Source organism: Podarcis tiliguerta, assembly GCF_965153285.1.
Source record: "Podarcis tiliguerta genome assembly, chromosome: 10".
NCBI classification, from domain to species: domain Eukaryota; kingdom Metazoa; phylum Chordata; class Lepidosauria; order Squamata; family Lacertidae; genus Podarcis; species Podarcis tiliguerta.
In genome coordinates, this window is record NC_139543.1 from 51528941 (window position 1) to 51556802 (window position 27862).

General features: G+C 41.8%; 1 protein-coding gene across 3 annotated transcripts in view; it reads right to left on the reverse strand.

Moving 5' to 3' along the window:
• Positions 1-27862, reverse strand: part of TBXAS1 (thromboxane A synthase 1) — a 210556-nt gene that overhangs the window by 131128 nt on the left and 51566 nt on the right. For all 3 annotated transcript variants that reach the window (XM_083401502.1, XM_083401503.1, XM_083401504.1), the window contains exon 4: positions 19611-19663. In XM_083401502.1, the coding sequence (XP_083257628.1) occupies positions 19611-19663 (53 nt within the window). The remainder of the gene's footprint in view (positions 1-19610; positions 19664-27862) is intronic.

Genomic DNA, 27862 nt, shown 5'->3' on the forward strand with positions numbered 1-27862 from the left:
CACTATGCATATTTTTGCCATTTGGTGATCCTTCTCAATATTTAGTGCAGCTTGTTCCAGCTGTCATTCCTCAAGGCTGAAGTTCCTTCCTCAGGGTCGTCTTGAAGCTAAAACCTCCGCATAAGGAGGGCTTACACCTTGTGTTCGATGCCAGTGCGTGTAAACGAACACACGAATGCCAGGCACAGCCTACCAGGCCTCACACAGATGTTTATTTTGAACTATTTTGCCTATTTTGCCTATTTGCCTATTTTAAGGCAATTGTGTTTTTCCTAATATAGCTTTAAACAAAAGTTAAAGCAGCCTCCGATGCTTTAAAACTGGTGGCAGGTAGCCAGTGGCAGACTTCATGAGTACAGCAGCCTAGGCCAACCTCCAGATGTTGTTGGACTACAACTCCCATCAGCTCCAGCGCTGGCTAGCGTTGGCAAAAGTTGTGGTCTAACCACACCTGGAAAGCACCAAGCTCGAAAAAGCTGTTGTACATCATACAAAAGACACAGAAGATCTTTAGAAATGTGTGTGACGTGAGGGGGTGGGGAGGTCTGGTATGAGAACTAGGGCGTTGAAGTGTATGTCCCTACTATCATCTGTGAAATATTAGAGGGAATGTTATTATTGCAAAAAATGTGTATGTTTTAATGTTTTCAATAATGTTTCAAAGGTAGCCCAGAGGCTTCAGGCAACGTATTACACCGGATCGCCGGATAAGTAAGGAAATCTCATTTTAATAAAATTTTATTAAGATTTTCCATTTAGTCCTTTTTTTCTAGAAAATCAGTTGCTGTTTTCATGCAGCAGTGATATTTGCTACAGTTTGGCCTTTCCCAGTTTGTGCTCAACTCAAAAGCTCTTTCGCCAAACCTTCACTTTTAAGCGGCTTCGGTGGGCTGGAGCTGGAGGTGGACACCTCAGGGGTCAGATCCGAATGTGCCGCCCCTGCTAGAGTTCCTGCCTTTTTCTCTCTCCCCTTATTGCAAGCTGATAGAGAGACTGTTCTCTCCATTGACTCGCATCTACTGTCTACATAGGTGTGAAGATGCATAGTATGGAAGTGATTTTTAAAGGAATGGACTCTTTAAGCACCATCTGCTTCCCATGCTGTGTGATAAAGAAATATGTTACAGTACACATTAAGACCCTCCCACTTTTTATTACACTTTGCAGTTGCATGTAGCATGCAGTGGTGTTATAAACAAGAGAGATAACAGTGATGTGCTCCATGAAATTGCATACAATTGTGACTCACAAATGAAAAGGGCTTCAGTGCAGATTGCACCACAGTGTAAGCGCAGCACACCCACCAAATCTAGCCCAACACCCATCGTATTGATGCAAATAGTTATATAATTTAAATTACATGTCTGCTAATCAGTTGTCATTCTCCAGTAAATTTATCTAATAAGACTTCAAGGGCCAAAAACGCTGTCCACCTCCTCAGTGATGTATTGTGCTTTTACGAAATACATACAGTTTAAATAAGCATTCATCCAACTAGTTATCATTCATCATTTTCCAATGCAAACCATAATTTGCTTGCATAGACTAGTCTGGGCTACAAAGGGACAACTCTGGATTATAAATTTCTTTTTCTGTGTTGTTCCACAATTGCATAATCCAGTGTATTTGATTATGCTAATAATAATCATAGTAACAATTAGCATTTGTATATAGGGTGTTTAAAACGCTATATGCAAATTGTTTTAGCAACTGAGGGGCAGACATTGTAACACAATGCACTGCCAAAGGCCACTTACTGGGAATGTGGTAAAAATATGAATTGGGTGCTTCCTTATCCACAGGTCAGCCTCTTCAATGCACAACTACACAAAGTTTCCTTTGCATATTGTGTAATGTTTTGGCTATTTTCCTGCCTCTGGTGCGCATAAAGGGCACTGACCATTTTGCAAGCAATCAATCACTTTTTAAACAAGCATCTCCCTTTTTGCATTAGATTGTGACTCACCTGTGCTAAGTCCAAAACTTGCAAGCAACGGCCTTTCTAACATCTCCTGTCATTCATCAACACACCATTAGAGGCCAAAGCTTGAGACAATGTACATTAACACAGTAGGATGGTCTCCATTCAGATTTTGCTTCGCTTCACAGGACAAGTACTACATAAAGGGCTGTTTTTGTTCAATATGGCATCTGTGTGGGAAAACACCTGTGCCCCATTCACTCTGTTTACAGCCGGTCCATCAACTTGCAGAAGGCTTTGATCTGCCTATCTGTTATCAGCTCTGTGCCGAATTCAAACACATTGCTTGGAACATAATGGAAAGAAAAATGGGGAGGGGGATGCAGAGGGGAGTTGAAAACAAGGCTTTGCTTTATTTCTTTAGTAGATGCCTGGTAAAGCCAAGCAGAGATCATCTGAAAATCCAAATGCAATGGAAAATGATATTATCTTTTATCTGGCTAAGAGAGAAGGAAACTACGCTGAGAAAAGCAAGGGTGGGTGTCTATTAAAAGACTGTGGGATATAAACATGCTGAAGGAAAATGCTATTTTCTTAAGTGTCATTCATTTCTAAAGAAAACAGAGGAACAACCTAAGCCATTCTGTTCCCTATTTTTAGATACGTTCATTGACAGCAGGTAGGTAAAAAACACAGAGAAAGTAAAGCGCAAATGTTTACTCATTTAAAAATAGACACCAGGCCTTCACCACTTGCTTAATTATTTCAGGGGTCAGCAAAATGACCTGCTGCAAATAAAACCCGGGTCCACTTGCAATGCATAATGTTGACTCTTTGGCACAAAAGTGGCGTGTGACGCACAGCCCAGATGCAGTTTTTACAAAAACAGCGGTTCTGAACCTGAGGTGTTTGTGTGCATCTTAAAAAGAACAGCACAGTTGCATGCTTATTTTTATGTCAGTATTTGCATTCTCCAGTAGGTTTCCAAGATTATTACATAGACAAAGACTCCGTTTCAGAATTCAGAAGGTGGGGTTGGGGGCAGAAAGGTTTTCTTAGCAAAGGATAAAGAGCCGTTCTTGGATACATTCAAAATTAGACTGAAAAGAGGAAGTGTATTTTAAGGGCACTCGCTATTATTTTTAGTAACTCTTAATAAATATAGCAACAATAAGCAACAAAAGCTGGTCGCCTCCTTTTTTTAAAGTGCATTGTATCTTTGGCATGTCTATCTAACACCTAGTGTCATCCAATTCTTCGTAATGATAGTTAACTCAGTGTAAAATACATGTGGGTTGCTCTAGCTTGCCTGGTTTATCACATTTCTGTCTTGTTTGCATTTAAAACAGGGATGAAGAGGGATCCAGTCTTTACATAAAGTAAGAATTTGGGGGGTAGGGAGTGCAAGCCACCCCCTACCCCCTCCTTGCCTGACTCTACAGCTTTAAGCAATCTTCTCCCAGCCCATCTTGCTTCCAGTATTAGAGCCAGATTTTGGGAGGGGAGACTGCTTAAAAGAACAGAGTAGGACATGGCAGAGAAGGCGGCACTCCTCATTTTCCATACACCCTTTGCACATAAAAATTAGACCGCCTCAACCTACTTTATATACAAAAAGGTCAACACATTAACAGCTGCCCTGTCATGTCTAGTTTGGTCTTTGGCATGTAGAAACACTAAGCTGGTCAGAAAATATAGGTGCTTGTCACCTTGTCAACAAGATGGCGTCCTAGCACCTGTGTGCTACAGTGATATGGACAACTGGGGCGCCATGTTTTAATCACGCCTTACATCATACTCCTTGGAATGGGAAACTCTACATAAACCTTCTAGCATTTCCTCTGGGACTCATTTCGAGGTTTGCTAGATCAATCTGTTATCATTTATTTGGATGATGTCATCATACTTTCTGGCATTTCAGGGACCAATGAGCTCCACGTCTGTCAGGTCTATTAGGAAGAACAACAACCGAAGAAAGCTCTGCCATGTAATAGCACGTTAAAGTATGAATTTCCATGCAAGGCCGTTGTATGCTTGGGCGGTTTACCTGTCCAGAGAAGCCAACCTGGGCCAGGTGAAAAGGAGAACAGAGTCCCTGCCTCTTCTATACAGCTGTCAAGGATGCAGGACCCCTGTCCTCTTTCGCATCCGGAACATTTACTTTTTAAAGAGGTTTTAGTACCTCCTCCAGCCCTTCCCTCTCTTTTGTTCTGTTAGCGGCTGCTGCAATCCTGAATGCATTTGATATCTCGGGAGCCAGAGCTTAGCATTTGAAGCATATTAAAATAGCCAGACGCGGGTGGCGCTGTGGGTTAAGCCACAGAGCCTAGGACTTGCTGATCAAAAGGTCGGCGGTTCAAATCCCCGCGGCAGGGTGAGCTCCTGTCGTTCGGTCCCAGCTCCTGCCCACCTAGCAGTTCGAAAGCACCCCTAAGTGCAAGTAGATAAATAGGGACCACTTTCTAGCGGGAAGGTAAATGGCGTTTCCGTGTGCGGCGCTGGTGCTGGCTCACCAGATGCAGCTTCGTCACGCTGGCCACGTGACCCGGAAGTGTCTTCGGACAGCGCCGGCTCCCGGCGTCTTGAGCGAGATGAGCGCGCAACCCTAGAGTTGGTCACAACTGGCCCTGACGGGCAGGGGTACCTTTACCTTAAAATAGCCAGATTGCAAATCGAGAAATGGCAAATGGCATGCAGCTGACTATTTAGGACATACATACCCTTGCCCCTCATTCTGTAATGAACAAAAAGCGGCAGTCTCATAAAAACCTTTTTTTTCTGCAGTATGATGCCTATGCAGCTTGATACTATGCATGCTTAAGTCCCACTAAGATAAAGAGGGCTTACTCCAAAGTAAGAATGCATAAAACTGAATGTATGGATATTTAGGACCACATGACCTCCCCAGGTTTAACTATGTCAACTTAATAGTGTTCATATGCTAGATTTGGACATACTATATAGAAACAGTAACGACCGGGGGAAATCTGGGAAAATAATAATCCCATTTATCCAGTCCTCTCTCCTGTTCTTTTCCTTCCTGGTAATGAAATCAGACAAGGCTGCAACAACAGTTTTACATGAGATTACACACAGGCAGCTATTCTTTCAACTCTCCGCTGTAAATGTCACACTCAAGTGTTCCATACACTATATGCATCAGCAAACTTTTCACTACATCATTTCCTCCATAAACTCTAGCCTTGAAACTGCTGTCTACTCTACAGTAAAAAAAAAGGAAAAAAGAAAAAGATAGTCTGTATGCCATTCCACATCCCCATACTGTACAAAAAACATTATTAGCGTGAGCTGCATAAAAAGCATTGAGAAAAGAGAAGTTTAAGGAGTTTAAGTACAGGGCATTGCTAAAGCAAATCCTTAATAAATGCTACATTTACAGTTTCTCCAAAAACAGTTTTCCCAAAAGAGCCTTTAAAAAATAAATAAATCCCTGCTTCTCTTAAGGGTCAGCAAATGACCGCCTGGCGTACGAGAGCTGCTAATTCAAGGACGCTGACGCAAAGAGGGCTTTAATTGTTACTCTTCTGTAAGCTTCATGCAGAAATGTAACTGATTTTCCACTCTTTGGTGGGTTAAGTGTTTTGTTTTTTATGTGTATATCCCATATCTTCCAAGTAGCTGCGTGGGCAGGAAAGCAAAATTGCACCGAAACGTGCAATTTTTACAATGTGTTTGGGTTTGTAAAATCACTTTTAAAATTTGCACTAGAATGCTTTTTTTTTAATGCTATTGCGTAAATATTTAAATATTTTTATTTTATGTAAGCCACACTGGGGTGTAAGTTTCACATTTCCGCTCATACACCCGCAACACAAGTGTCTCCAGTGCTTTTTTCCCTAAAAATAAAATAAAGGTTTAGGGGTTCTCTCATTTTCCTATTCATATTGAAATACTGCCCCTCAATGAGGCCAAACTAAGATTCACAAAATGTTTAGGGGTATGCGTACCCCCTGCCCCCCCCCCAAAGCACTGACCCTACTTCACGTTCCATGCTTTTAGAAGCAAAAGAGGATGAGCTAAAGAGGAAGGCCTGTCTGGCCTTTGGGAAGGCAGTGGAAAAAACCCAGGAAAATCTTTTGAACCCTGGGGCTGCTTTTATTTTATTTTTAAATATATAATTCTTTTATAACGATGCTGCTTTCCATTTGTTTTTCTACTAATTTTATATGTGCCCTCCTTGGTTGCACTTTTTTATTCTGTTGTATTTTCTCTGTGTTGTTGTTTTTTATCCACAAGCCACTTAGGGGTCCTTTATGTTATTTATTTTTATTTCATAAAATTTATATACTGCTTGACTGTAAAAAACCTCAAAGTGGTTAAATAACCCCAAAGCGGTTTCACAAACCCAGTATACGTGCTGAAGAAGGCTATTATTGTTATTTTATTTATTTAACAATAATAGGGGCTATATTAATAGAGGTTGTTAAATTAAATTACAAAATAATAAACATATTTTCCCTCAGTGTGCATACTGGGTTGCTGAGCCAAGAGTTATAAATCAAGCAGTATACAAGTAGTGAATTAACAGTAGTAAATTGTATATTACTTGTAAAGCATATGCTGTACATGCAAAAAAAACCCCAGTTTCAATCCCTCACATCTCCAGTTACGGCATCAGATGCTGCAAAATACATATCTCTGACTGGCAGCTTAGAAAGGCACTGCCAGTCAGAGTAGCCAATATGAGGTACATTGGACAAAACGTCCAACAGGCCTTTCCTGTGTTCCTATTACTCAAACACCTCCACACATAAAATCTATGCAGATGTGAAAAGCCCCTACTCTTCCACCCATTTTCACATTCAGGTTTCTATACATGACGTGGGAGTTTTTGAGAAACCAGGACTTTCCCTCCACAATACGGATAGTACCAAAACCACGTGTGAATTGGCCAATATTCCTTAACACCCCAGTTTGATTTTGTGAATTGTCTCTGGGGGACTGTCAAAGAGCTAACCTCTACAACACAGCTGAAAAACGTTTAATGGGATAAGACTATGAAATGCACCTCTATCAGTGACAGGTTCAGAGGATGTTGGGCCTTAGGATCCCAAGGTTATATATATATTTTGGCTTCTTTTCAGCCTAACAAGTTGACATGATTACATGTGAGCATTTGTCATATATGGCTGGTGATGATTAGCTGAAGCAGTATTTCATTTCATTAACACACCATGAAAGCTGCTAATAGGATTGTGCTTCTTTACTACTCCATTTGGACAGGAATGTGATCCTAATAAGATACGAGGTCAGCTCCCCTGCTCGGGAGAGAATGAAACTGTCTGCAGTACTTTATCTTGGCAAACACTGGCAAGCAGAGGGTTTCCAAATGCTTTTCCCACCAAGCTGCTATTGTATTTGCCCACATTTTATTACCCATGCTTCGGCTGTGACATTTTCACTCAGTTGAACCGGAGTTTGTTTTGTCTGCATTTTTTAAAACATAGTGTATGCCTGACTGACCTCTCTGTGATGTCGTGGCTGAAATTCCTTGAGTGGTTCAGCCCATTACTATTATCAGCTTCTCAGTGGAACTGGGAATACAGAGCCATGTTTTTTCAAGCTGCTATGAAGCGGCACTCCCCTTTTACAATTTCCAGAGGGGCAGCCATGTCTTTTGCAGCAAACATGGCAAAGAGCCCTGTGGCACCTTAAAGACTAACACATTTATTATGGTGTAAGTTTTCCTAGGCTACAGTCCACTTCATCCGATGCATCTCCTTTTACAGTTACAAAATCTTCTCCGTGAATTCTCCACTCTCAGAAAAACTTAACTTGGGTCAACTATATAACAGTAACTTACATTTCTGCATGGATAAAATTTATTTGGAACAATGAGGTTTTCCCCCTGAGGATTTGATAATGATGGGGCTAAACAGAGCTAGGCATTCATTGTCTCACAGTTAGGGATGTAGAACCTCAAAACACACAGTATTTATAAAATGATACCTCCCCTCTATTACTGATAGAATTCAAATTATGGGCTTAAAATGACAAAATATTAAATCTTCCCAAATATGAGGGTGCTTTAATATTATGTAGGTACAGTGATTTGCCTTCTGAACTGTTCTAAGGAAATTTTCAGGGTACCCCTTTTGAAATATGCATGTGTCCTTGCGGAATTGCAGAAGCTGAGTCTACCACACGTCTTGATATTCTGTTGTATGCAGAGACAGAATACAAAAGTCAAAATTTTGTGACTTAAGGAAATGTTTGAATGAGTATATTTGTCATGAACAGGCAGGGTTTGGGGGAGGAGGAAGAGGATCCTGGTGAGGGGTGCAGCTGGGAGTGGGTCACATGGGAGCAGGCTGGAGATGGGGAAAGAGAGGTTGTTGTAGACAATACTCACAGGGTGACAGAGGAAGATGACGGGGCAGGGGCTAGTGCACAGGAAGCTGAGCAGCGGGACTCCTCACCAGAAAGACCCGCATCCCATGAATACAGCAGGTCCTAAGGCATAGGGAACAGCGGGTAGAGCACTACCCGAAGCAGAGGCAGGCCAGGGCCTGCTGCCTGGTTCACTAGCTAGCCAGGTGGGGAAGGAGGCATGTGACTCCTCAGCTGGGGCAAGCTGAGAGCAGGTGAGGGTCACCTGCCTCATCAAGCCCAGATGCTGCAATCAGCAGTCACAGTTATGAGGCAGCAGCAGAGCTGAGGTACTATGTCTGCTCAATTGCCCATGTTGAGGGACCTCACCTGGGTTTCTCCTTGGGTTTTGAGATTGGCTGCTGAACTACTATTTTGGCTTACTTGGACCATGTGGATTGGCTTCTGAACTTGGAACTTCGTCTTGGCCTCCTGTCTGCCAGGTAGGCCAGGGGATCAGGACAATATTGGACATTTTATTTCTGCAGAAGGAAACACTGTTCACACATTTTGTGTAAGGGCACACACAGTCTACAGTACACCTGTACAATGAACAGAATCAAGATGGGAGCCGGAACTCACCAAACCTCTTGAGTGGGCACCATTGCCATTATAAGAAAACAAGGGAGGCAATCATGGTGAGTTCTGGCACCTCTTTTTCTAGAAAAGTAACACTGAACATGAACATTCTCAGCATTCGGTTTTGGTGCTTCCACGCCACATGAGGACAACTACTTCTTCTGCCACATCTTCCCCCCACCCCACACACAGCTTTTTCAGCTGGGCTCATAGCTGCCCATTAGGTTGCCAACTAACATTTGTCTGCATGGCCTTTTATTTAATGTCTTACCCAACTGGCAGATTTTTGTTTTGTTTTGTTGATGCAGACAGAACTTTAAAGAGAGTTGTGTTCTCCCTCAACATCTCCAGCCCACGTGCAAAAAAAGACATGCAAAATAGATTACATTGACCCTGCTGGTGTCCAACACTCCCCTAGGGCATATGCTCACTCACTTTGACACAGTCTCTCTCATGCTTAGCCTGTATACACATAATTCTGAATTATACAAACTCTCACTGTTTTCTGGAAGAAAACACTATTATATATCTGATCCCAAGACAAATGAAGAAAGGCCAGAGATGGGAGCGATCAAGAGACCACTGTTCTATGAATTTTCAGTTTGTTTCCATTCGCTCTCATAAAGTGATTATTTGTTTCTCTTACGTTGGTTGAACATTTTGTTGCTCCTGCTTCAAACAATGTCAGGCCTTGTTATTGGAGTGCTGAGTTGAGGGGCAGATACTGGGATCTCAAAAGCCAGCCAGCTCCAGAATCTGTCCCATAGCACCCCAAACCCTCTGGACCATCCTGGTTCCATCTTGGCCCTGCCCTCACAGCCCACAATCCAAGGAGGCCAGGGTGGGTGGAGGTTGAAAATCAAAAGTTGTTAGCCCTACTTTGGTCCAATGGGTAGGCTCATGTCCTGGTCAAGTACAGTGTGACATTGTCCCTCTCATTCCATCAACTATTATTATTATTATTATTATTATTAGGCTGAATTAGCATTCTATGATTTTTTTTAGTGTGTTTGTGGGAGGGGGTTATTGGTTAGTTTCTGTTTTATTATGCATTTTGAGTATCGGTTGCTGGTGATCACGTGGGGAATAACTGTTGGACCCAGATCCTGGGATCTGCTCTAGGTTAAGCATTGGAATCCCCGCCATCTCTCACTGCTTGGAGATTGGGGTGCGTGCAACAATGCTGCTATATCAAGAAAGAAAACCCAAGGGTGATGAATAAGCAGAAGAATAGAGGGACGGAAGAATCGCATTGCTGGCTCAAACCCAAGACCATCTAGTGTAGGATTCTGCTTCCAACAGCAACTTGCCAGACATCTCTGAGAGTTCATAGGCAGGGCATAAAGGTGAACAACCCCCTGTTTGTCCCTGGCATCTGGTATTCAGAGTATGCTGCCTCTGTACAGAGAGATTCCATAAAGCTAATACAGATATATATATTTAAAAACCCTCTCTAAAGCTACGTTATTAAGGTCATCTGCAGGGTGACAGAAAGTAGAAGATGAAGGGATTACGGCTCAGTCTTCTGGGAACCTGCACACAAGTCTCTGAAACTCATTTAGTAGTTCCAAGACTAAGAGACCTGTGGCACTGTACAGGATAGGTCTGAGATCTGCAAAGAACTGCAAGATTTCTTGGCCAACATTGACATGATGTAGGAGAGACCCAATTAGCTTTTTTTGTTTTGTTTAAAAACAATTTATACTTATAACAGTTGCAGAGAGGAGGACCCTTTGCACTGGCAATGGGGGACAGGGAGTTAATTCTTTCCCTCATTCCCCCAAAGTCAATCTTTGCCTTTGTCTCACACACATTTAACTTTGCAGCTTTAATAGCTATGGGAGAGAGAGAAATACAGGTTAAACAGGTATCTTATTTTCCCCCAACAGTTGAGTGGGGGGGGGCAATTTCCATCTGGAGGGGGCATTCAGCTGCTCTGAAGGATAACCTAATAAAAGACAGCTGATCACATTAAGCTTGGTCCTAGGTTCTACAAGCAAAAGAGTGATTTGACCATCTTGTTTCTGGGATAATAACATAGCAACCCAATTTTTAAACTGGTGGATTTTCAAAAGCAGACAGAAATTTAGCATAAGGCCTGCTTTTTGAAGAGCAGGTACAGGAACTATCTGTAAAAGGTTTACTGATTTTCTTTGCTTTTAATAATGATAGTTCTATATATATTTTTAATAAAGATGGTTTTATGTATATATTTACTTTCAACTGTGGATTCTAACATTGTTTATTATCTTCAATTTTATTGTACAGATTTTTCAATCAAGCAGTTTTGAAGTCTTCTAAATAAATAAAACTTGGGGATTTGAGGAAGGGCTGTGCTTCAGTGGGAGAAGGTCCTGGGTTCAACATCTCCCAGGTAGGGCTGGAAGTATCCCTTACCTGAACCCCTTGAGAATCGCTGCCAGTCTTTGTAGACAACACTGAGTTAGATGGACCAGTGTCTGACTCAGTATAAAGCATCTTCCTATGTTCCCAGAGGCATGTGCTAGACCCAGACCATTTAGGGCTATACATTACCACTGCATTCATGTTTCACATCCCAACTCTCTGCATGTGTCTGCTGCCGTTTCTGTATCATTGGACTTCAATTTACTTGTAGCCAAGTGAAGTGAAAGCACATTAATGGATGCTACTGTGCTAAAGCTAAAGCTCAGACCTACCAAACACACAAAGGACAGTGCTCTTAGCATCAAGCTATAATTACACAACCCTAAAAGGTGATTTAATCCTCCCTCTCCCGGCAAAGAGAGAGGAAAAGGTGAAGGGATATTTCTTCGTTTAGCTAATACAATGCAGCTGCACAAAATTGATTCTGGGACCAGTAAGATTTGGGCGGAGGGGGGAGTGAAATCTAAAACCTATATATGAGCAGGAAAACAACCCTATAAAGCAGTAATGAAGAAATTTATTGACATACATAAAAAAATGGAATGCTATTTCTTAAAAGTCAGTTGAAATTATTGTATTCAGCTCAGCGCAATGTGGATATTACAATGAAGAGACGCTTTCTAAAAATAATAATAAACCCCCAATCCACAACAGATGTTAAAGGAGCCATTTCCCCCCATAGCAAGAAAACATTAAAATGAAGAACAGCCCCTGTTGCCTTGTGAGATGTAATTAGTTGTGGGTGATCTCCTTTTGGAGATAACATGCACCTATCACCACTTTCGCCTTACTGAAATGAGCGCAGTAATGTAAAAGTTTCATCCAGAAATTGTTCTTGTTGGGTATTAGGTACATAAATAGAGCATAATGTCAGCCAGGAGTTATCTAGCAGATTTTTGAGGAAGATAAATCTTTCATTAGCTGGGCCACTGCTTCTGACCCGTGAAGCTATACTTTATAGTCATCCAACAACACACACAAAAAACAGACAGAATCACACATAGGAAAATGCCTCAGATTAGACCATTTGTTCATCAGTACTGATGGCAGTCACTCTCCAAGGACCCAGATCACATCACCTGTCTCCTAATCTCCTTTTAACAGGAGATGCCAGAAACTGAACCTGCACCCAAGGCATGTGCTTGACCACTGAGCTATGCTCCCTCACTATATGCAATTACATGAGTTGAACAATGAATATCTTCCCCCACTTTCTACTGAGACCTTCCATATATGATTTTCAAGCACACTCTGAGAACTGAAGGGGGGGGGTGTTCGTTTCCGAAAAGGGGGAACTGCTATTGTGACCTACGAAACCGTGATTGAAATAATCCTCTCAAGACCTGAGGGCTTTCAGAATAGAAGGCATATATTGTTTTGACGTGAATGAAGCTGCAAAGTTGCTTTGACATCCTGCTGTCAAGGAAACCAGTCCCCACAAAAAGAAAACAATTGTGATGGTATCAGTCAAATGATTCAAGTGACCTTAGGAGAATAATAATACAGGCTCCGGTTTCAAATATCTATATTCATCCTGGGGGTGGGGGGTGGGAATAAAGGTATTTGCTCTCCGTATTCATTTGGAAGCCATTTTCAATCGGGAATGTGTAAAGCACTGTATCTCCTCCAAGACTGTCAGGTCAAACTCGAAGTCAAACTATACGTATGATGCTTCCACATACTTGCATTCATAAGAATCGTGTAGGAGAGGATGGCGGATGATGCTCAGCCGTTTTTCAGGCATAACACTGTATGCGCACATAGATGTGTGTGTACTCTGCAAAAACAGCCACAAATTAATATTTAAATGCTTTTGTTTACATGTCATTAGGTTACATTGTATGTTCAGCTGCTCAGGATTTCAGTATTGAGCTGGTATATATGTTAGGGTTGCCATATTGCAAGAAGTAAAAATCCAGACACAAAAATTGTTTGGCAAAATCTCAACTCTTCCGATACGGCCATACATCCCGGACACTTTTGCTGCTTTTCAAAATATATGATGTACCTACTGCAGGGATCTGTACCCCCATAGTGAGTTTGCTCCGTCCAACTGTATTATTAATATTTAGTGATTTTGACAATTTATGTACCACTTAATTGCAATCATCTCTGCTGTAGTGATCCTTTTAGTTTTCAGTACAGCTCTGTGGATCCTGAACACGTGATGCTCAAATAGTGCGATGAAAGAAGGTGTATGGCCTAGGTTTAAAATGCCAATTGAACATTTCGAGGAAGCAGGCAAAGCAAGGTTAATCCTAACTCATTTGTCATGCCGAAATTGTACCACACCTGGGAGTATTCCCACAATATATGTAAAAATTAAACACTGGAATCATAACAGCACCAACAGTTGGCACATTTACTAATTTCAGGATAGATAAAGGGCAGTGGGGTGCCAATGGAAACACATGACTATTGTTGCTGGCAAGTCTCTACACAACTTACAAAACAGAGTTAAAAACATTAATACATTACCAAAGCAACAACTGGAAGAATCACATCAACAACAATGTCAAAACATCAGCAGTATATAGGACATGTAAAGATAAAGGGACCCCTGACCATTAGGTCTAGAAGTGGCCGATTCTGGGGTTGCGGCGCTCATCTCGCTTTACTGGCTGAGGGAGCCGGCGTACAGCTTCCGGGTCATGTGGCCAGCATGACTAAGCCGCTTCTGGCGAACCAGAGCAGTGCACGGAAACGCCGTTTACCTTCCCGCCGGAGCGTTACCTATTTATCTACTTGCACTTTGATGTGCTTTCGAACTGCTAGGTTGGCAGGAGCAGGGACCGAGCAACGGGAGCTCACCCCGTCGTGGGGATTCAAACTGCCAACCTTCTGATCGGCAAGCCCTAGGCTCTGTGGTTAAACCCACAGCGCCACCCGCGTCCCTTCTATAGGACGTGATAACCCACTCCAAAATCCAGGAAAAGAGGAATCTTTAACCTGGCACTGAAAATGCCTTTTTATTAAGATGTGGGCCTAACATGTCACAATGAAGTTTTAAAATTAGAGTGGTTAATTCAAGCAGCGGCAAATGTTATCTAAATTAGATTTGATTCTTTTTTTCTTTTTTTTAAGTGTAAATTACGAGAGCCTCAGAAGTTTTTCAAAGAAAAAAAGAGGGGAAGCCTCAGACGCCTTACAAGCCTCTAGGCCAAACTTAGCTAATAAGCAACATTTCAAACTGAATATATTGCCAGCTTGCCGTGACCAGAAGGTTAAACTCAGTTTGTTTGAAGCTGTTATCCTCCTCAATCAACTGGGACAAGAACAACAGATTATTCTCAATCCAATGCTTCCAGAAAGTGCCTCTGCTCTTTGTCTTGACCTCTGGATTTTGCCATGGCGTCAGGACCATGTGAGCATATGGATCAAAGGCTGGGCTGCAGGAGTTTGCCAAGCCAGACACATGTTCAAAGGGCTGTGAACGATCGGGTATTTAAAAATGGATGGAATCCAAGGCCTATCCAAGCATACCCTCACTGATCCATTTCCAAAAGGAACCATTTGGGCATTTCCTGGGCAGCTTCCAGAAGGCAATACTTAACCCTGGAAAGGAGGAAGGCTTTTGATACGGGCTACGAAGGGCAACACCTTGCTACACTCTTATTGACAGCTGGAGATTTTATAAGCTGTTTTGCATTTGCCAGACCACAGGATAGTTTTGCAAATGCATTTATAAAATAAAAAAGCCAACTTTAGTAATGGTTTCGAGGAACATGCACAGGTAGCAGTTTTATGATTCATATTATATGTGGCACAGCATTCGTATTAAAAGTACTAATTTTCCCTCACCAAATGTTCATCATGGGAGCTTGCCCATCTGTCTAGATTTTGACAGCAGCACTAATACCTGCCATACTTGCTTGGACTAATTTGCAGATACAGTGGTACCTCGGGTTAAGTACTTAATTCGTTCCAGAGGTCAGTTCTTAACCTGAAACTGTTCTTAACCTGAAGCACCACTTTAGTTAATAGGGCCTCCTGCTGCCACTGGACCACAATTTCTGTTCTTATCCTGAAGAAAAGTTCTTAACCTGAAGCACTATTTCTGGGTTAGTGGAGTCTGTAACCTGAAGCGTATGTAACCTGAGGTACCACTGTATTGCTAGTGATGGTCAGACCAAGATATTTAATGGACTCAGCACCTTAAAGTAAAAGGCCACTGGCCACATATTTCACACAAAAAACTGCCCTATATACAGGACAGATTATTGTTCCCTGTGGGGTTGATACCCTGATACTTCTGAAAATGAGATCCATCAAGCCAACCATACCTTTTAGGAGAGGTATGGTCCCATTTCCCGCTGCAGAGTGCAATTTGGAAAGCTGCACATGTACAGGTTTGCAGTTCTTTAATGTTTTCTGAGTGGCACTTCACCAAGTAGCTGCCTCATTTGCACAACAGGAGAGAGAAATCGGATAGGAACATTGGATGCTGCTTTAAAGTAAATCGGACAGGTATGTCCAGCATTCGAAGCTGCCCAGGCGGCTGTTCTCCAGGAGTCTTTTCCAGACTTATATGGAGATGCTGGGATTGAACATAGAAGTTTGTTGCAAGCAAAGCATGAACTCTGTCATTAGGGATAGGGGAAACCTTTGAGTAAGCGTGGTTATCAAACCTGGTGCCACTTGGAATACTATGCAAATACACCTCCCCAAAATCATTACAAGACTGCAAAATTTAATCAACTAATCAGTTAGAATAATTGATTCAAGTTTATTAAATTAACAAAAAAAGGCATCCTGAGCAATCAGGAAGTACATGCTATTTAAACATGTATTTAAGATAAAATACTTACAAAAACTGAATACAAAATTCACCCAGGAGACAACAACTTTTTTAACATGGCACCTGCTGTGGCATTTACGCATGAAAACATTATTTTCCTTTCTGCAGAAGTATAGTTTTATGATATGCACATTTATGCTGCAATCCTACATCCACTGACACGGGAGTAAGACGTACTGAAGTCAATGGCATATGCTCCTGAGTAGCTAGACATGAATGAGATTGCACTGCTTTGATTAAAATTTCTTCAATCACGGTACAGCTCTAATTACAAGTCTAATGCTGCAACCACAACAGAATGGGGTACATATTTCAGCAAGGCCAGGCGAAAGCAACATTCTCTAACCACTGTTTTTGTCCTTACTATATACAGTCCCCTAATTCATGTTTATCATTCTTTCATTGTTTTTTTAAATGACATTTTGAGACTCGTTCCGTTGTTTCGTGCTGAACAACGACCAAACCTTAAAAGCAACTTGGTGTGTTGTGGTTTTCAGTGGACTAAAGCAACAATATAAAGAAAGCGCCCTCCCAGTCTCATCCAAGTTCAGTGTTCTAGCGAATGAAGAGTGACAGTAAAGAGAGATTATTTCTTTAGGGACAATATCTGCCAACAGAAACTGTACTGGAAAGGAGCATGAACTTTTTACCAAAAGGCACATTTCTGTATCGCTGAGAAATATTACATTTTCAAACTCAATTTTGTGAATAATGTAAAAAGGCAACAGAGGAGATCAAACAAGGTGCAAGACCTCTTCCTGAGACTCTGGAGAGGTGCTGCCAGTCAGAGTAGACAACAGGTAAACTAGATTGACAAATATAAGACAGGTTCCTCTTTCTTCCTCTTTTCTTATTCCAACTTTACATATCTAAATTAAAAGAAGCTGAAAACGGAGTGTGCGAAAAGTTTCTGAATCTTTTCTGTGTAAGCACAGCCAAATGTTGGAAATATTCATGGAATGAGAGCCGTGACATTAATGTGTTGAAAATAATCTATGTGGGAGCTTTGTATATTGTTGTTTTAGAGAAGGCTGAGTCACAAACCTATAGTGACAAGAGGTGCTCCTGTCCCAGAGGACTTTGCTGCAGATGGGTGGCCTTTTGTGACATTTACGAATTGGGTGACCCATCTAAATATGATTTTATTTGGAGGAACTTGGGGATTTATATTGTTTGCTCCTTGATCAGTGCTTTTCTTCCATCACACTCTCATCTCTATTGTCACCTCTTCCCCCTTTATCTAATATTTTGACTGATCTTATTAACGTACAGTGGTACCTCTGGTTGCGAACGGGATCCGTTCCGGAGGCCCATTCGCATCATGAAAATAAAGCAACCCGCAGTAGTGCGTCTGCACACACGCGGGTTGCAATTCGCCGCTTCTGCGTGTGACATCATTTTGTGCTTCTGCGCAAGCGGCGAAACCCGGAAGTAACCCTTTCCGGTACTTCCGGGTCGCCTTGGGACGTAACCTGAAAGAACGTAACATGAAGCAGACGTAACATGAGGTATGACTGTATTGTTTCTCTACGTTTGCCAGAGCTACATGGAAGGCTTAACACCTGCTTTGCACCTGTTATTGTTGAATTTATACTGTTACCAATATAAAATAAAAAAAATATGAAAACCTTCAGTTACGAGTGCGACTTGCAATAGAATGTTGCAGTTGTAAAACATGCTCTTGCTCACTATTCCAGTCAGCCAGACATATCACCCATTATTATTATTATTATTATTATTATTATTATTATTAATATTATTATTACTGAAACTTTTCAACATACTCCACTGCATTCTCCCCCGTTTTTCATTCCCCCTGCAACAGTCAGTCAGCACTGTGTGGCTCCTGAGCATGTTCAGTCCTCACTGGGTTGTTTTGAAGGCTGCCTCTGAAGAGTGACTGCCCTTCTTCAAACTTGGGGATTCCTCAAATCCCACTAGCATTTCTATCTTGCCCATTTTGGCTACCATACTTCAAAAACAGAGGGAATGGTCCTCTGCAGTGTTTAAAAGCCACATGACAGCTAACAATCCAAGTTCTAACGGAAAAAGAAAGAAGGTAAGGCTTGAGAACAGAGAAGGTGAATGATCTTTAGGATTTCAGCAACAGGAACTTTTCTTTAAAAGTTCTGCAAAAATCACGTGAACATTTGTAAAACACTGAAGTGAATGGCAAGTTCCTAAATTTTGAACAAATGTAATAGTTAATAGTTTTTATTACATTTCTATGAAATCCTTATCATATCATAATGTTATAGTATTCTGTGATAACAGAAAGACAGCCTATTAAACTGAGTAAGAATTTCCTTCCCAACATTTCAGTGCTAATTAAAATATTGCAGTACCAAGAAAACAGCACTTAAAATAATTAACATGTCTCTCTTCTTCATCAGAAAGGGCTTAAAATGATTACACATATACCTCTTGGGAATGTTTGGTATTTAACATCACAGAAATATGACATTTGAATTTTTTATTTTGTAAAAAAAACTGTCTTAAAAACGCAAGCTGCACCTACCACTGGCATGCACAAGCTCATCGAGCACCCTCAAAATTGAAAAGTTATTCGGAATTGAAATATTATCTTCAAAATTAAAATATGCTGGGATTTTCCGAAATCCACATGCAAATTCAATGGCCATGAGAATCAGAGCAAAAAGTGCAAATTTCAATCCTTGATCACTGACTTGCCCTGTAGCCCATTTTCCCCAATGCCTGAGCCAAGGTCTCCCTACATCTGAAACTTAATAAAGTTGTGGCCAATTTTAATCCCATTGCACGTTGTCTTGAGTGATTATTCCACTCGGGGGTCGCCTGGGGTTGGGGGGACTCTGCCTGTCCATGCGATAGAGGACACCAGAAAACAAAACAAAATGTAGGCATGAGTAAACTGTTCATTATGAGCGCACTCAAGAGCACCCAACTTTGCTTCCCAACCATACTGGGGCTGACAAGAACATGCTCTCCCCCACCACCTCTGGTTTTCAATTTGCACCTATTATTCTTGCATTTGCTTTTTCCTCAGTCAGCTTTATCAAAAATGTCACACAACCCCCATCACCTTTGAAATGTGAGTATGAAACACAGGTACTAAGAGCTAGTAAAAAAATATCATTTTTAAAATGATAACAACTAGGTGGACAAACAGAAAGACATTACTACAGTGCTTTTTTTTTTTAAGTAAAAGAAGAATGAAAACCCACCAGAAGTAGAAGGTGAAGTCTAGAGACGGAGTTGTTGTAGTGGTCCGAGTGTTGAACCAGGGCTGGGAAGATCCGCTTACTTTTGGGCAACATTTAGTAATAATCCCTGGTTTCTATGTTATTCTATCTTGCTTAGAACATGCCAGAATTGACAGCTAAACCAACTCAAAGGTTGCAATCCTAGCCTTACTTATTTGGAAGCAAACCCCACGGAATTCAATGGGACTTAACTTCTGAATAGACTTGGGTAGGATTGTGCTGGGAAACGGCGAAACAACAGCAGCAAATGCAAATGAAATCAAGAGCTCCTTACCCACAAGCAGGTCCATATTCATTTATCAGTTTCCTGTGCTCTTCCCAAAAGCCCTGTGTGGACATAAAGAAACATCGCAGTGTTATAACTAATTCTTTGCACCTCTCTTTCAGAGCTTCCTGCTACTTCACCAACCTTCACCCAGAAATCGAATCTGAGAACGCAAGAAGAGTCAATGGCCCCTCTAGCCAAGCATCCTATTCTCTCAGGGGCCACCCAGATGCCTGTGGAAAACTTCAAGCAGGACCCAAGCACAAGAGCCCTCTTCTCCTCTCCTCTGGGATTCAGAAGAATTACAGCCTCCAACTATGGTGGTAAAATATAGCCATCATGGTTCGCAGCCATAGATAGCTTTATCCTCTGCCTAACCTTCTTTCAAAGCCACCCAAATCCTGAATATTCCCGCTTCACTGGACGTCCATTATGAGAAAGGGAGAAAAACAATTCTCAATCTGCTTTCTCCATGCCATGCATAGTTTCATAAAGTTTGCTCCGAGCAGAAAGATGGGAATCTTCCTACAGCCACATATCTCTCTCATATATACTTCCTTGTGTGGCCTCTGCAGGCAACTCTCACCTTAAGACACCACACCACCCAAAAAGAAATGCACTGCATGATCTGCTAACAATTGTACCCCAGAGATACTGCAAAGCATACTGTGGGGTGCACCTCACAGACAGCACACTCCTTCATTTGTGCTCCCAAGAATACAGATGTCCCAAGCAGTTTTTAAGGCTTGTTTGTGTTAGTATTCCTGCTCCGTGATTGCAGTCATGGGATTGTTGTCTTTCATATGACGGTTCTAGATAGCCCGTTTCTCATCCATGATGCCTCCAGAGCTCTGCACGATCACCTGGGATACTGTATCAGTTTCTCCCCGAGGCGTGATTTCTGGCAGTCTGCTGAGCCATTGCCTCCCACTGCATGTGAGCGTCGGAGATAGCAAAGTCCAGCCCTCCGAACTTCTCTGGCATCCTAGATAGGCCATCGCCATCTTGGAATGTCCCAGTGTGTCGCAGATGAAATTCCTGCTGAACACACACTCTGTCTAACATCAGACACTGCAGGTCCTACTCAAGTTAGGACAAGCTCCTGACAGTTTGTCCATTGATGATACCACAAGATGCAGGCATCCATCTTCTTCAATCCAGAGCGGACTGGGACATACCTTCTCTGTGTACTCTAGCAAGCAAGAATGGAAGCAGTCAGTAGTTGCTCTGTGAGGAGGGCTGTGTTGACCCATAGCCTTGTCATGCTATGCTCTTGCATTGTTAGAAAACCCAGCTTCAAATATATCAGATGTCAGGATGCCATAAATGGATAAGCGAAATGGTTATGGGCTATCTATCCATTTTGAAGGGGCGGAGAATGCATTGATAAAAGTTAAATTAAGAAGGGTTAAACACTTCGCTTGGAGGCGAAGCTATTTTTTCTTTTTATACTATATTCTTACAGTGAGTGAATTTTATAGAGTATTACTTTAACTTGGCTGGTTTTTAAGATCTGGCTTCTTTTACTGTGAAGAGATATGATCTGTTTCAGAATCATATTTATTGGTGTTTGAATTACAGTCTTTTGTGCCAGTTTCTTGGATGTGCTTGTCATGACTTAAGTTGCAATGTCAGAATAACCTCTCTTCGGATCCTGTGTTCTTTTAAACTCTCCGTTAAGTCCTGAACCACCTTTTCTGGAGTTAGCCTTAATGAGAGGGCCAAAACATTGAAAGGCTTAATCTTAATAATTCAGTGAAACCACCCACAATACATTTTTCTTTTGGGGGCAGGGGAACAAGCAATAGGATTTTAACAACCGAGAGGGTCTGTAAGGCAGGAATCTTTTTAGATATTTGGAGCCTGGGCTGTTTAAGCCTTTATCTACTAACATGAGCACCTTGAATTGGGCCCAAAAATGAACTGGCAACCAATTCAGCTGTTTTAAAACAGGGGGCATATGGTCTCTAAAAGGAATGCAGGCAGAAATCTGGCTGATACATTTTGGGCCAGTTTTTGAGTTTCAGCCCTATATACAATAATCAAAGTAATGTCGGAGAATGTTGAAGCATTTTGACTCCAAAGAGGCAAGCCACTTTTCTGCATAAATTTTAAGAATTTGTAGCGCAACCGTTACCATATCTACTCAGAGATGAAATCAGTGGGACTTACGCCCAAGTAAATGGGGTTAGAGTTGTAGCCTAAAGTGGAAAGTCACTTGACCCTTCAACAAAGGAAGTGTTGGAACTGTCAAAGAGTAGAACGATGATGGATAGAGCCAAAGGGAAAGAAGCAGGCTGCAGAGCAGGAAACCATCAAGGAAGAGACCTTTCAAGTATCCCCCTCAAACAACTTTCATGAGGAAAGAAACTGCAATGGCTAAAAGAGCAAGCAGAGTCCTTTATATAACAAAGCTTTAGTACCAGCAATGCATTTACTGCCTTGCCCCACCCCCCAAACCACATACTGAAAACAATGAAGTTTCTTGTGGTGTTTGTGATTTCCAATAAAACACAAGATATTCAGATCAAATTATCAAGGCTGGAATTTGAATCTCTGGAGACACTGAAACAGCAGCTAATAAAGCTGGCAGCAGCGCTTCATGAGGACAAATAATGCACCAGGAAGATTCACTGAGTGAGGGATTTCAAAGCATTTCTTCTATTCTCTTTTTTAATCAAATGAATGCTTTACTTGCGGTGTGGTGCATTATTCATTGTAAGCCATTTGGGCTTCTTCAAGAAAAGCAGGATAAAAAAATGTCTAAATATTTTCTAATAATACACTGAAATGGACAATTAGTTGCAAGCAACAACTAGAATAGTCATATCTTTTCTTCTTAATTAATGGAGAATAGTTGGGGCCAGGGCTGGATTTAGGTTTGATTAGGCCCTAAGCTACTGAAGGTAGTGGGGCCCTTTATATGTCCAGCTGTCCTTTGTCAACAACAAAATGTCACTGTTTCTTGTGTCGAATATATACTATATGGTAATTTATGGATCCATACACAACACAAAACACTGTTGCTGTATGTAGGTTTTATTTTATTTGTTTTTTATCTTATATTTTGAAAATGTACATCCAGGTGGTTTTTTTCTTGGTTTTTTTTTGGGGGGGCAAGAAAGTGGGGCCCTAAACCATAGCTTGTTTAGCTTATATGTAAATCCGGCACTGGTTGGGGCTGGGGTGGGATTTCAGCACAGCACTAATATTAAGTGTAATATAGTAAGTTGCAATAATATACTAAAAAGAAGGCTTGGGCCACTAGCAGCCTAATGCAATAAAGTTTCTCCATTTCATGGGGAAATGTATCTATACCTAAATGTTTCTATACTTAAAAAGGAATGCCACCCTTAAAGATGCAACTTCAGAACTAGGGGAATAATACCCAAGGGACAGGAGTTTTCACAATGTCAGAATTGGCTGACCTGAAACTTACACTGGTCAAAATGTACAACTGGGTTACAAGCGCTTCTGTTCTGTTTTACATTCTCCTACAAGGTGGATCACACGTTCACATAAATAATGTGTGAGAGGAGCTCAAAAGATATCTAAGCACCACCTTTGAGAAGTGCAAAGGCTTTGCATATTCAGCCATTTTTCATCTGCCTCTGCGCTGACATCTTTAAGACACACGTACAGGGAAACCAGCTTAGCGATCATGGCCATAAAATTCTTAGCAATAAAAGTGGTTGCTTGTTATCAGCATTATGGGCGAAGTACGCATCAAGCCTTCTTCTCTGCCTGGCAGTCACAGTGGAAGTGACTCAGCAAAACAAGGCTCCCCAGCTGACCATCTACGGGGTGCGACACAAAACAGTTGGATCTAGCAAATGGAAGTGTCTAAATAAGGGACAGCAAAGGAATGCAAGGCTACATACAGTGGTACCTCAGGTTAAGTACTTAATTTGTTCCGGAGGTCCGTTCTTAACCTGAAACTGTTCTTAACCTGAAGCACCACTTTAGCTAATGGGGCCTCCTGCTGCTGCCGCGCCGCCGGAGCACGATTTCTGTTCTCATCCTGAAGCAAAGTTCTTAACCTGAGGTAATATTTCTGGGTTAGCGGAGTCTGTAACCTGAAGCGTATGTAACCCGAGATACCACTGTATTAAAATGCTTAAAATGCAGTGTAGCATTTGGGAATCAGAAAGCGGTGTGGGCACATGACCTGATGAACATCAACTCATTTGGTTCCCTAGGACTGCAGCCCAGCCCCTGAACTCCTATTCAAGGAAGCTGTTGTCTCTGCACATGCAATGGCTGTTAGAATTTTATTATATTAAATCTATTCAGATGCTGACTTACGGTGGCTATGTAGCCAAAGCACGTCTCAGAAACCAGCTCAGACTGTGTCTCAGGGTGTGGGGGACGTAATGGCGTGCCCTAGAGTAGGGCACAGAATCATAGAGTTGGAAGCAACCAAGAGGGTCATCTTGTCCAACCTTCTGCAATGCAGGAATCTTTTGGCCAGTGTGGGCCTCGAACCCACAATGTTGAGATTAATAGTCTCATGCTCTACCAACCGAGCTATCCCTCCTGTCTCATGGTTGGCTGGAACACGGGACAAGAAGACTCCACAATGAAACAGGTTGTTGAGTGGACCAGTTGTAGGCTTGTCATCTCTAAATAGGTGGCATCTCAACAATATGTACCAGACACGGTAAATAGTACATGCTGTCTTCACACTGTACACATGTGCACACATGCAGTCAATTCAGTAAACCTATCACAAGGCTGAAAGTGCTCTAGAAGCCAGCAGAATTTTTATCCAAGCCTTAAAAAACAACAACACCAAGTCATGTACACAACTTGTTTCCTTTGATCACCATCTCTAATAGTTGTCCTCCGTGGGTAATATTCTTTAATTTATGTGTGTGCCATTTCAGATTTTAACACACACACACACACAGGCCTTCTGAATTTAATGAAAGCAGTCTTCCTACCCTTTAGAGTTATTGAGAGGTTAGTGTTATGTAATTAAGTTAATCCTCATTTGTAAAGGCTAATTAACTAAATGCTAATTGAATCTGCATATGACAATTAGCACAATGTGTCCTCATTAGACAATTTAAAAAAATTACCCTGACTAAAATTCAGCAAACTGTAAATTATTTTGTACCTTTTAAAGACTATTTGGGAGAAAAGGAAAAGGGGAATATTTCAATGCAATGTTGTGTTTATACACTTGATTAGCCATTTGTCTCATCTCATGAACCAACACTGCAAATAAATGGCTTTTGCCTATATTAATTCCTCCAAGGCTGCAAAACATATACCCACTTACCAAGGAGTAAGCTCCATTAAATTCAATGGGACTTACCATTGAGCACGTGCATATAGAATTGCATTGTAAATGTATGCAAGTTTTAGGCCAACACTAAACAACAATCACCACCAAAACCAGTCAGAATTTCTTCAAATTGTACAGGTGGTAATCCCAGGACAGATGCAGTAACATCCAAATAATTTTTTAGCATCTTGGTCACGTTTCAAATTTCAGTCATTCCTCAATAATCAACAGTCTAGGACAGAGATGGGGAACCTGCGACCCTCCAAATGACTCCAGCAACTCTCATCAGCTGCAGCCAGCATGTCCAATGGACATGGATGATGGGAGTTGTAGTCCAACAACATCTGGGCTACACTGCCTGGTCTAGGGCCCGCATTCACAAATCTAGAATCCTCCAGATGTTTTAGAGTACAGTTCCCATCAGCCCCGGCCAGCAAGTTTTGTAATCTGAAACACCTGCAAGACATCAAGCTGGAGAAGGCTTACCTAGATACTTCATCATCCTCAGCTCAACAAACCATGCAGTATGTTCTCACAGCTTTTACACAACACCACACCTTCACCCACTGACCACCAGTGCTCTTGCATCTGGTTGGCCACTGTGGGAGCAGGATGCTGGGCCTTCAGCTGCTTCTTACATTCTTAAAATACCCCCATTAGAACAAACTTCCCATCAATTCCGTCAATTATCTTTTGTGAGTCGCCTTGGAGGGGCTTTGGCCCTGAAACCTGGCATACAAGTGCTATAAATCTACAAGTGAGGAACCTTTCTCAGCCTGAGGGCCACATTCCCCCATTAGAGAACCTTCAGGGGGCCGCATGACAGTGGTGGGTGGGGCAACTGTTATACAGTAGACTGTTGTCCAGTCACGCAAATGTGAGAGGTTTCTCTGCATACATTTTTTTTCCAGCCAGGCAAGCAAGAGGCATTATTAACAGCTCAACGACAATTTACAAGCAGGCAAGGTAAATGGACGAGGGTATGGAACATGGTCAGTGAAGAGTGTGGCCTGGGAAGAGGGTCAGTCTGAGAGGCCTGGAGGGCTGAATTTGGTCCCCGGGCCTGAGGTTCCTCTCCCTGCTATACATAAAAACAGAATTACGACAAATTTCTGAAGCACAGGGTAGTAGCCACCAGAATACCAATTGTTGAGAATTGTTGAGGAAGGGTGCAGCAAACCACAGAGGAGGGCCTGTTGCTTCTGGGAAGCCCCCAGCTAAGTACGAGGGCGCCTGCCTCGCCAATATTAAAAGCAGGGTCCTGAACAAGATGGGCCCTTAGTCTGATCCAGCAGTGCTCTTTTGATGATCTTTTGCACATGTTTATAAACTAGGACTAAATGCTATGCAAACAAATTAGGGGAGTTGGGTATCTAGGTTTCGTTAATTCCTTTGGTGAGCGTCCCCTTGTAAGAAGTGGAAAGGAATGCTTATAACTTCGGGAAACAGGAGAGAAAGGAATAGGAATGGAAAGAGAAAGAAGGGAACACAATTACTAAATGAAGAAATTACAAATTCTCCAGCAACATCATATTGGCACAGATTGGTTCCACACTGTTGAGAGAGATTCCTGAAGAAATGAATGCAGGCCGCTATCCTAACAATGGAGGATTCATAGGTAGCGAATAAAAATCAGGCAGAGCAGTTCAGCAGCAGTTTGAGAAGGAGCTGCTAGGAGCAGGTTGATATATGAGGAGCCTGGCAGAAGTGCTGTCTCAACAGTCCGGAGGGTGAATGCAAATTACGTTGCTGAAAAGAGGCTCTTCACATTTTTTATCTTTCCTCCTGTGGAACTCCCAAGGGCTGGAAGTTCTTAGGGTTGGTTGCTTATTATTTCTTCCAAAAATCAAACAGAGTAGCCTAGTAGATCACATAAAAATTGAGTAGCCTTTTAAATACCCGGTATTTAAATACAGGTATCCACCTACCAGAGTCGGACACAGCTAAACGACTAAACAAATCCACCTGTATCTGACCCCATCTCCTGCTACTAACAGTTGCTTTATATCTCTGACTGTTGCACCTCACTACTCTCCAGGAATACTGTACGCATCCATATCACTGAACATTTCTGCAGCCCTATTGCACAAATCCAGGAATATTTTGGTAATGTTATATACCCTGCCCTGAAGAGACCCTGGAGACCTGTGATTAGATGTCTATCCTACAGAATGTGGAAGGGAGCTGGGAGGCCATGTTCTTCCCAATGAAGGATTTGCAATGCAGAATACAACAGCAGCCATCCCTGAGAGGTGGCCTTTGCAGCCTCTGCTTAAATGACTCCAGAGAAGGAAAGCCATCTAGTGATAGGTGAATCCACCAGATTTCCACAATTTAAAAAAAAAAAAATCACAAAAAATCATCAGCATCTTAATGCAAAATTCTCCCAATATATGTACTTTTGCAAGCCATTTTGCAAATCATTTTTCCTAATATAAGAACTTTTTGTAGGTTGTTTTCATTAATATACTGCTATACACATCCCTGAAGAACTGCATTGCAAAATTCGGAGCACAGTCAGTTTCGAGGGGAAGGTTGAATTTTATGCATATTGTTTTGGGAATAGCAAATTACATAACTTTGCCTTTAAATGCAAATTCTGAAGCAAATCTCTCTCCCGTCCCTACTATTTCCCAAGGCCATCTGCTTCACTCTAAAACAGTTCTTCTTAAGAAGTTTCTTCTGAAGCTTAGTCAAGATCCACTTCCCTACAATATCCACCCATTGGTTGGAGTCTTGCCCCCTTCACATTTCTTTTAAAAGCAGCTGGGCATGGAGAGAAATTGGCTTGGGTTTAACTCATTCCTCTTTGCCATGCTCCCGCAGCAAACCACCCCCCTCCAGCTGCTATTTGTCCCATTAGTTACAAACATGTATCCCCCAAAAGGTTAAAAAAGCAGGGAGATGGGGGAGACTCTGCATTGTAGAAACAGTGGAAGGAAGAGGTCAGATTCACTTCACCAACACCATG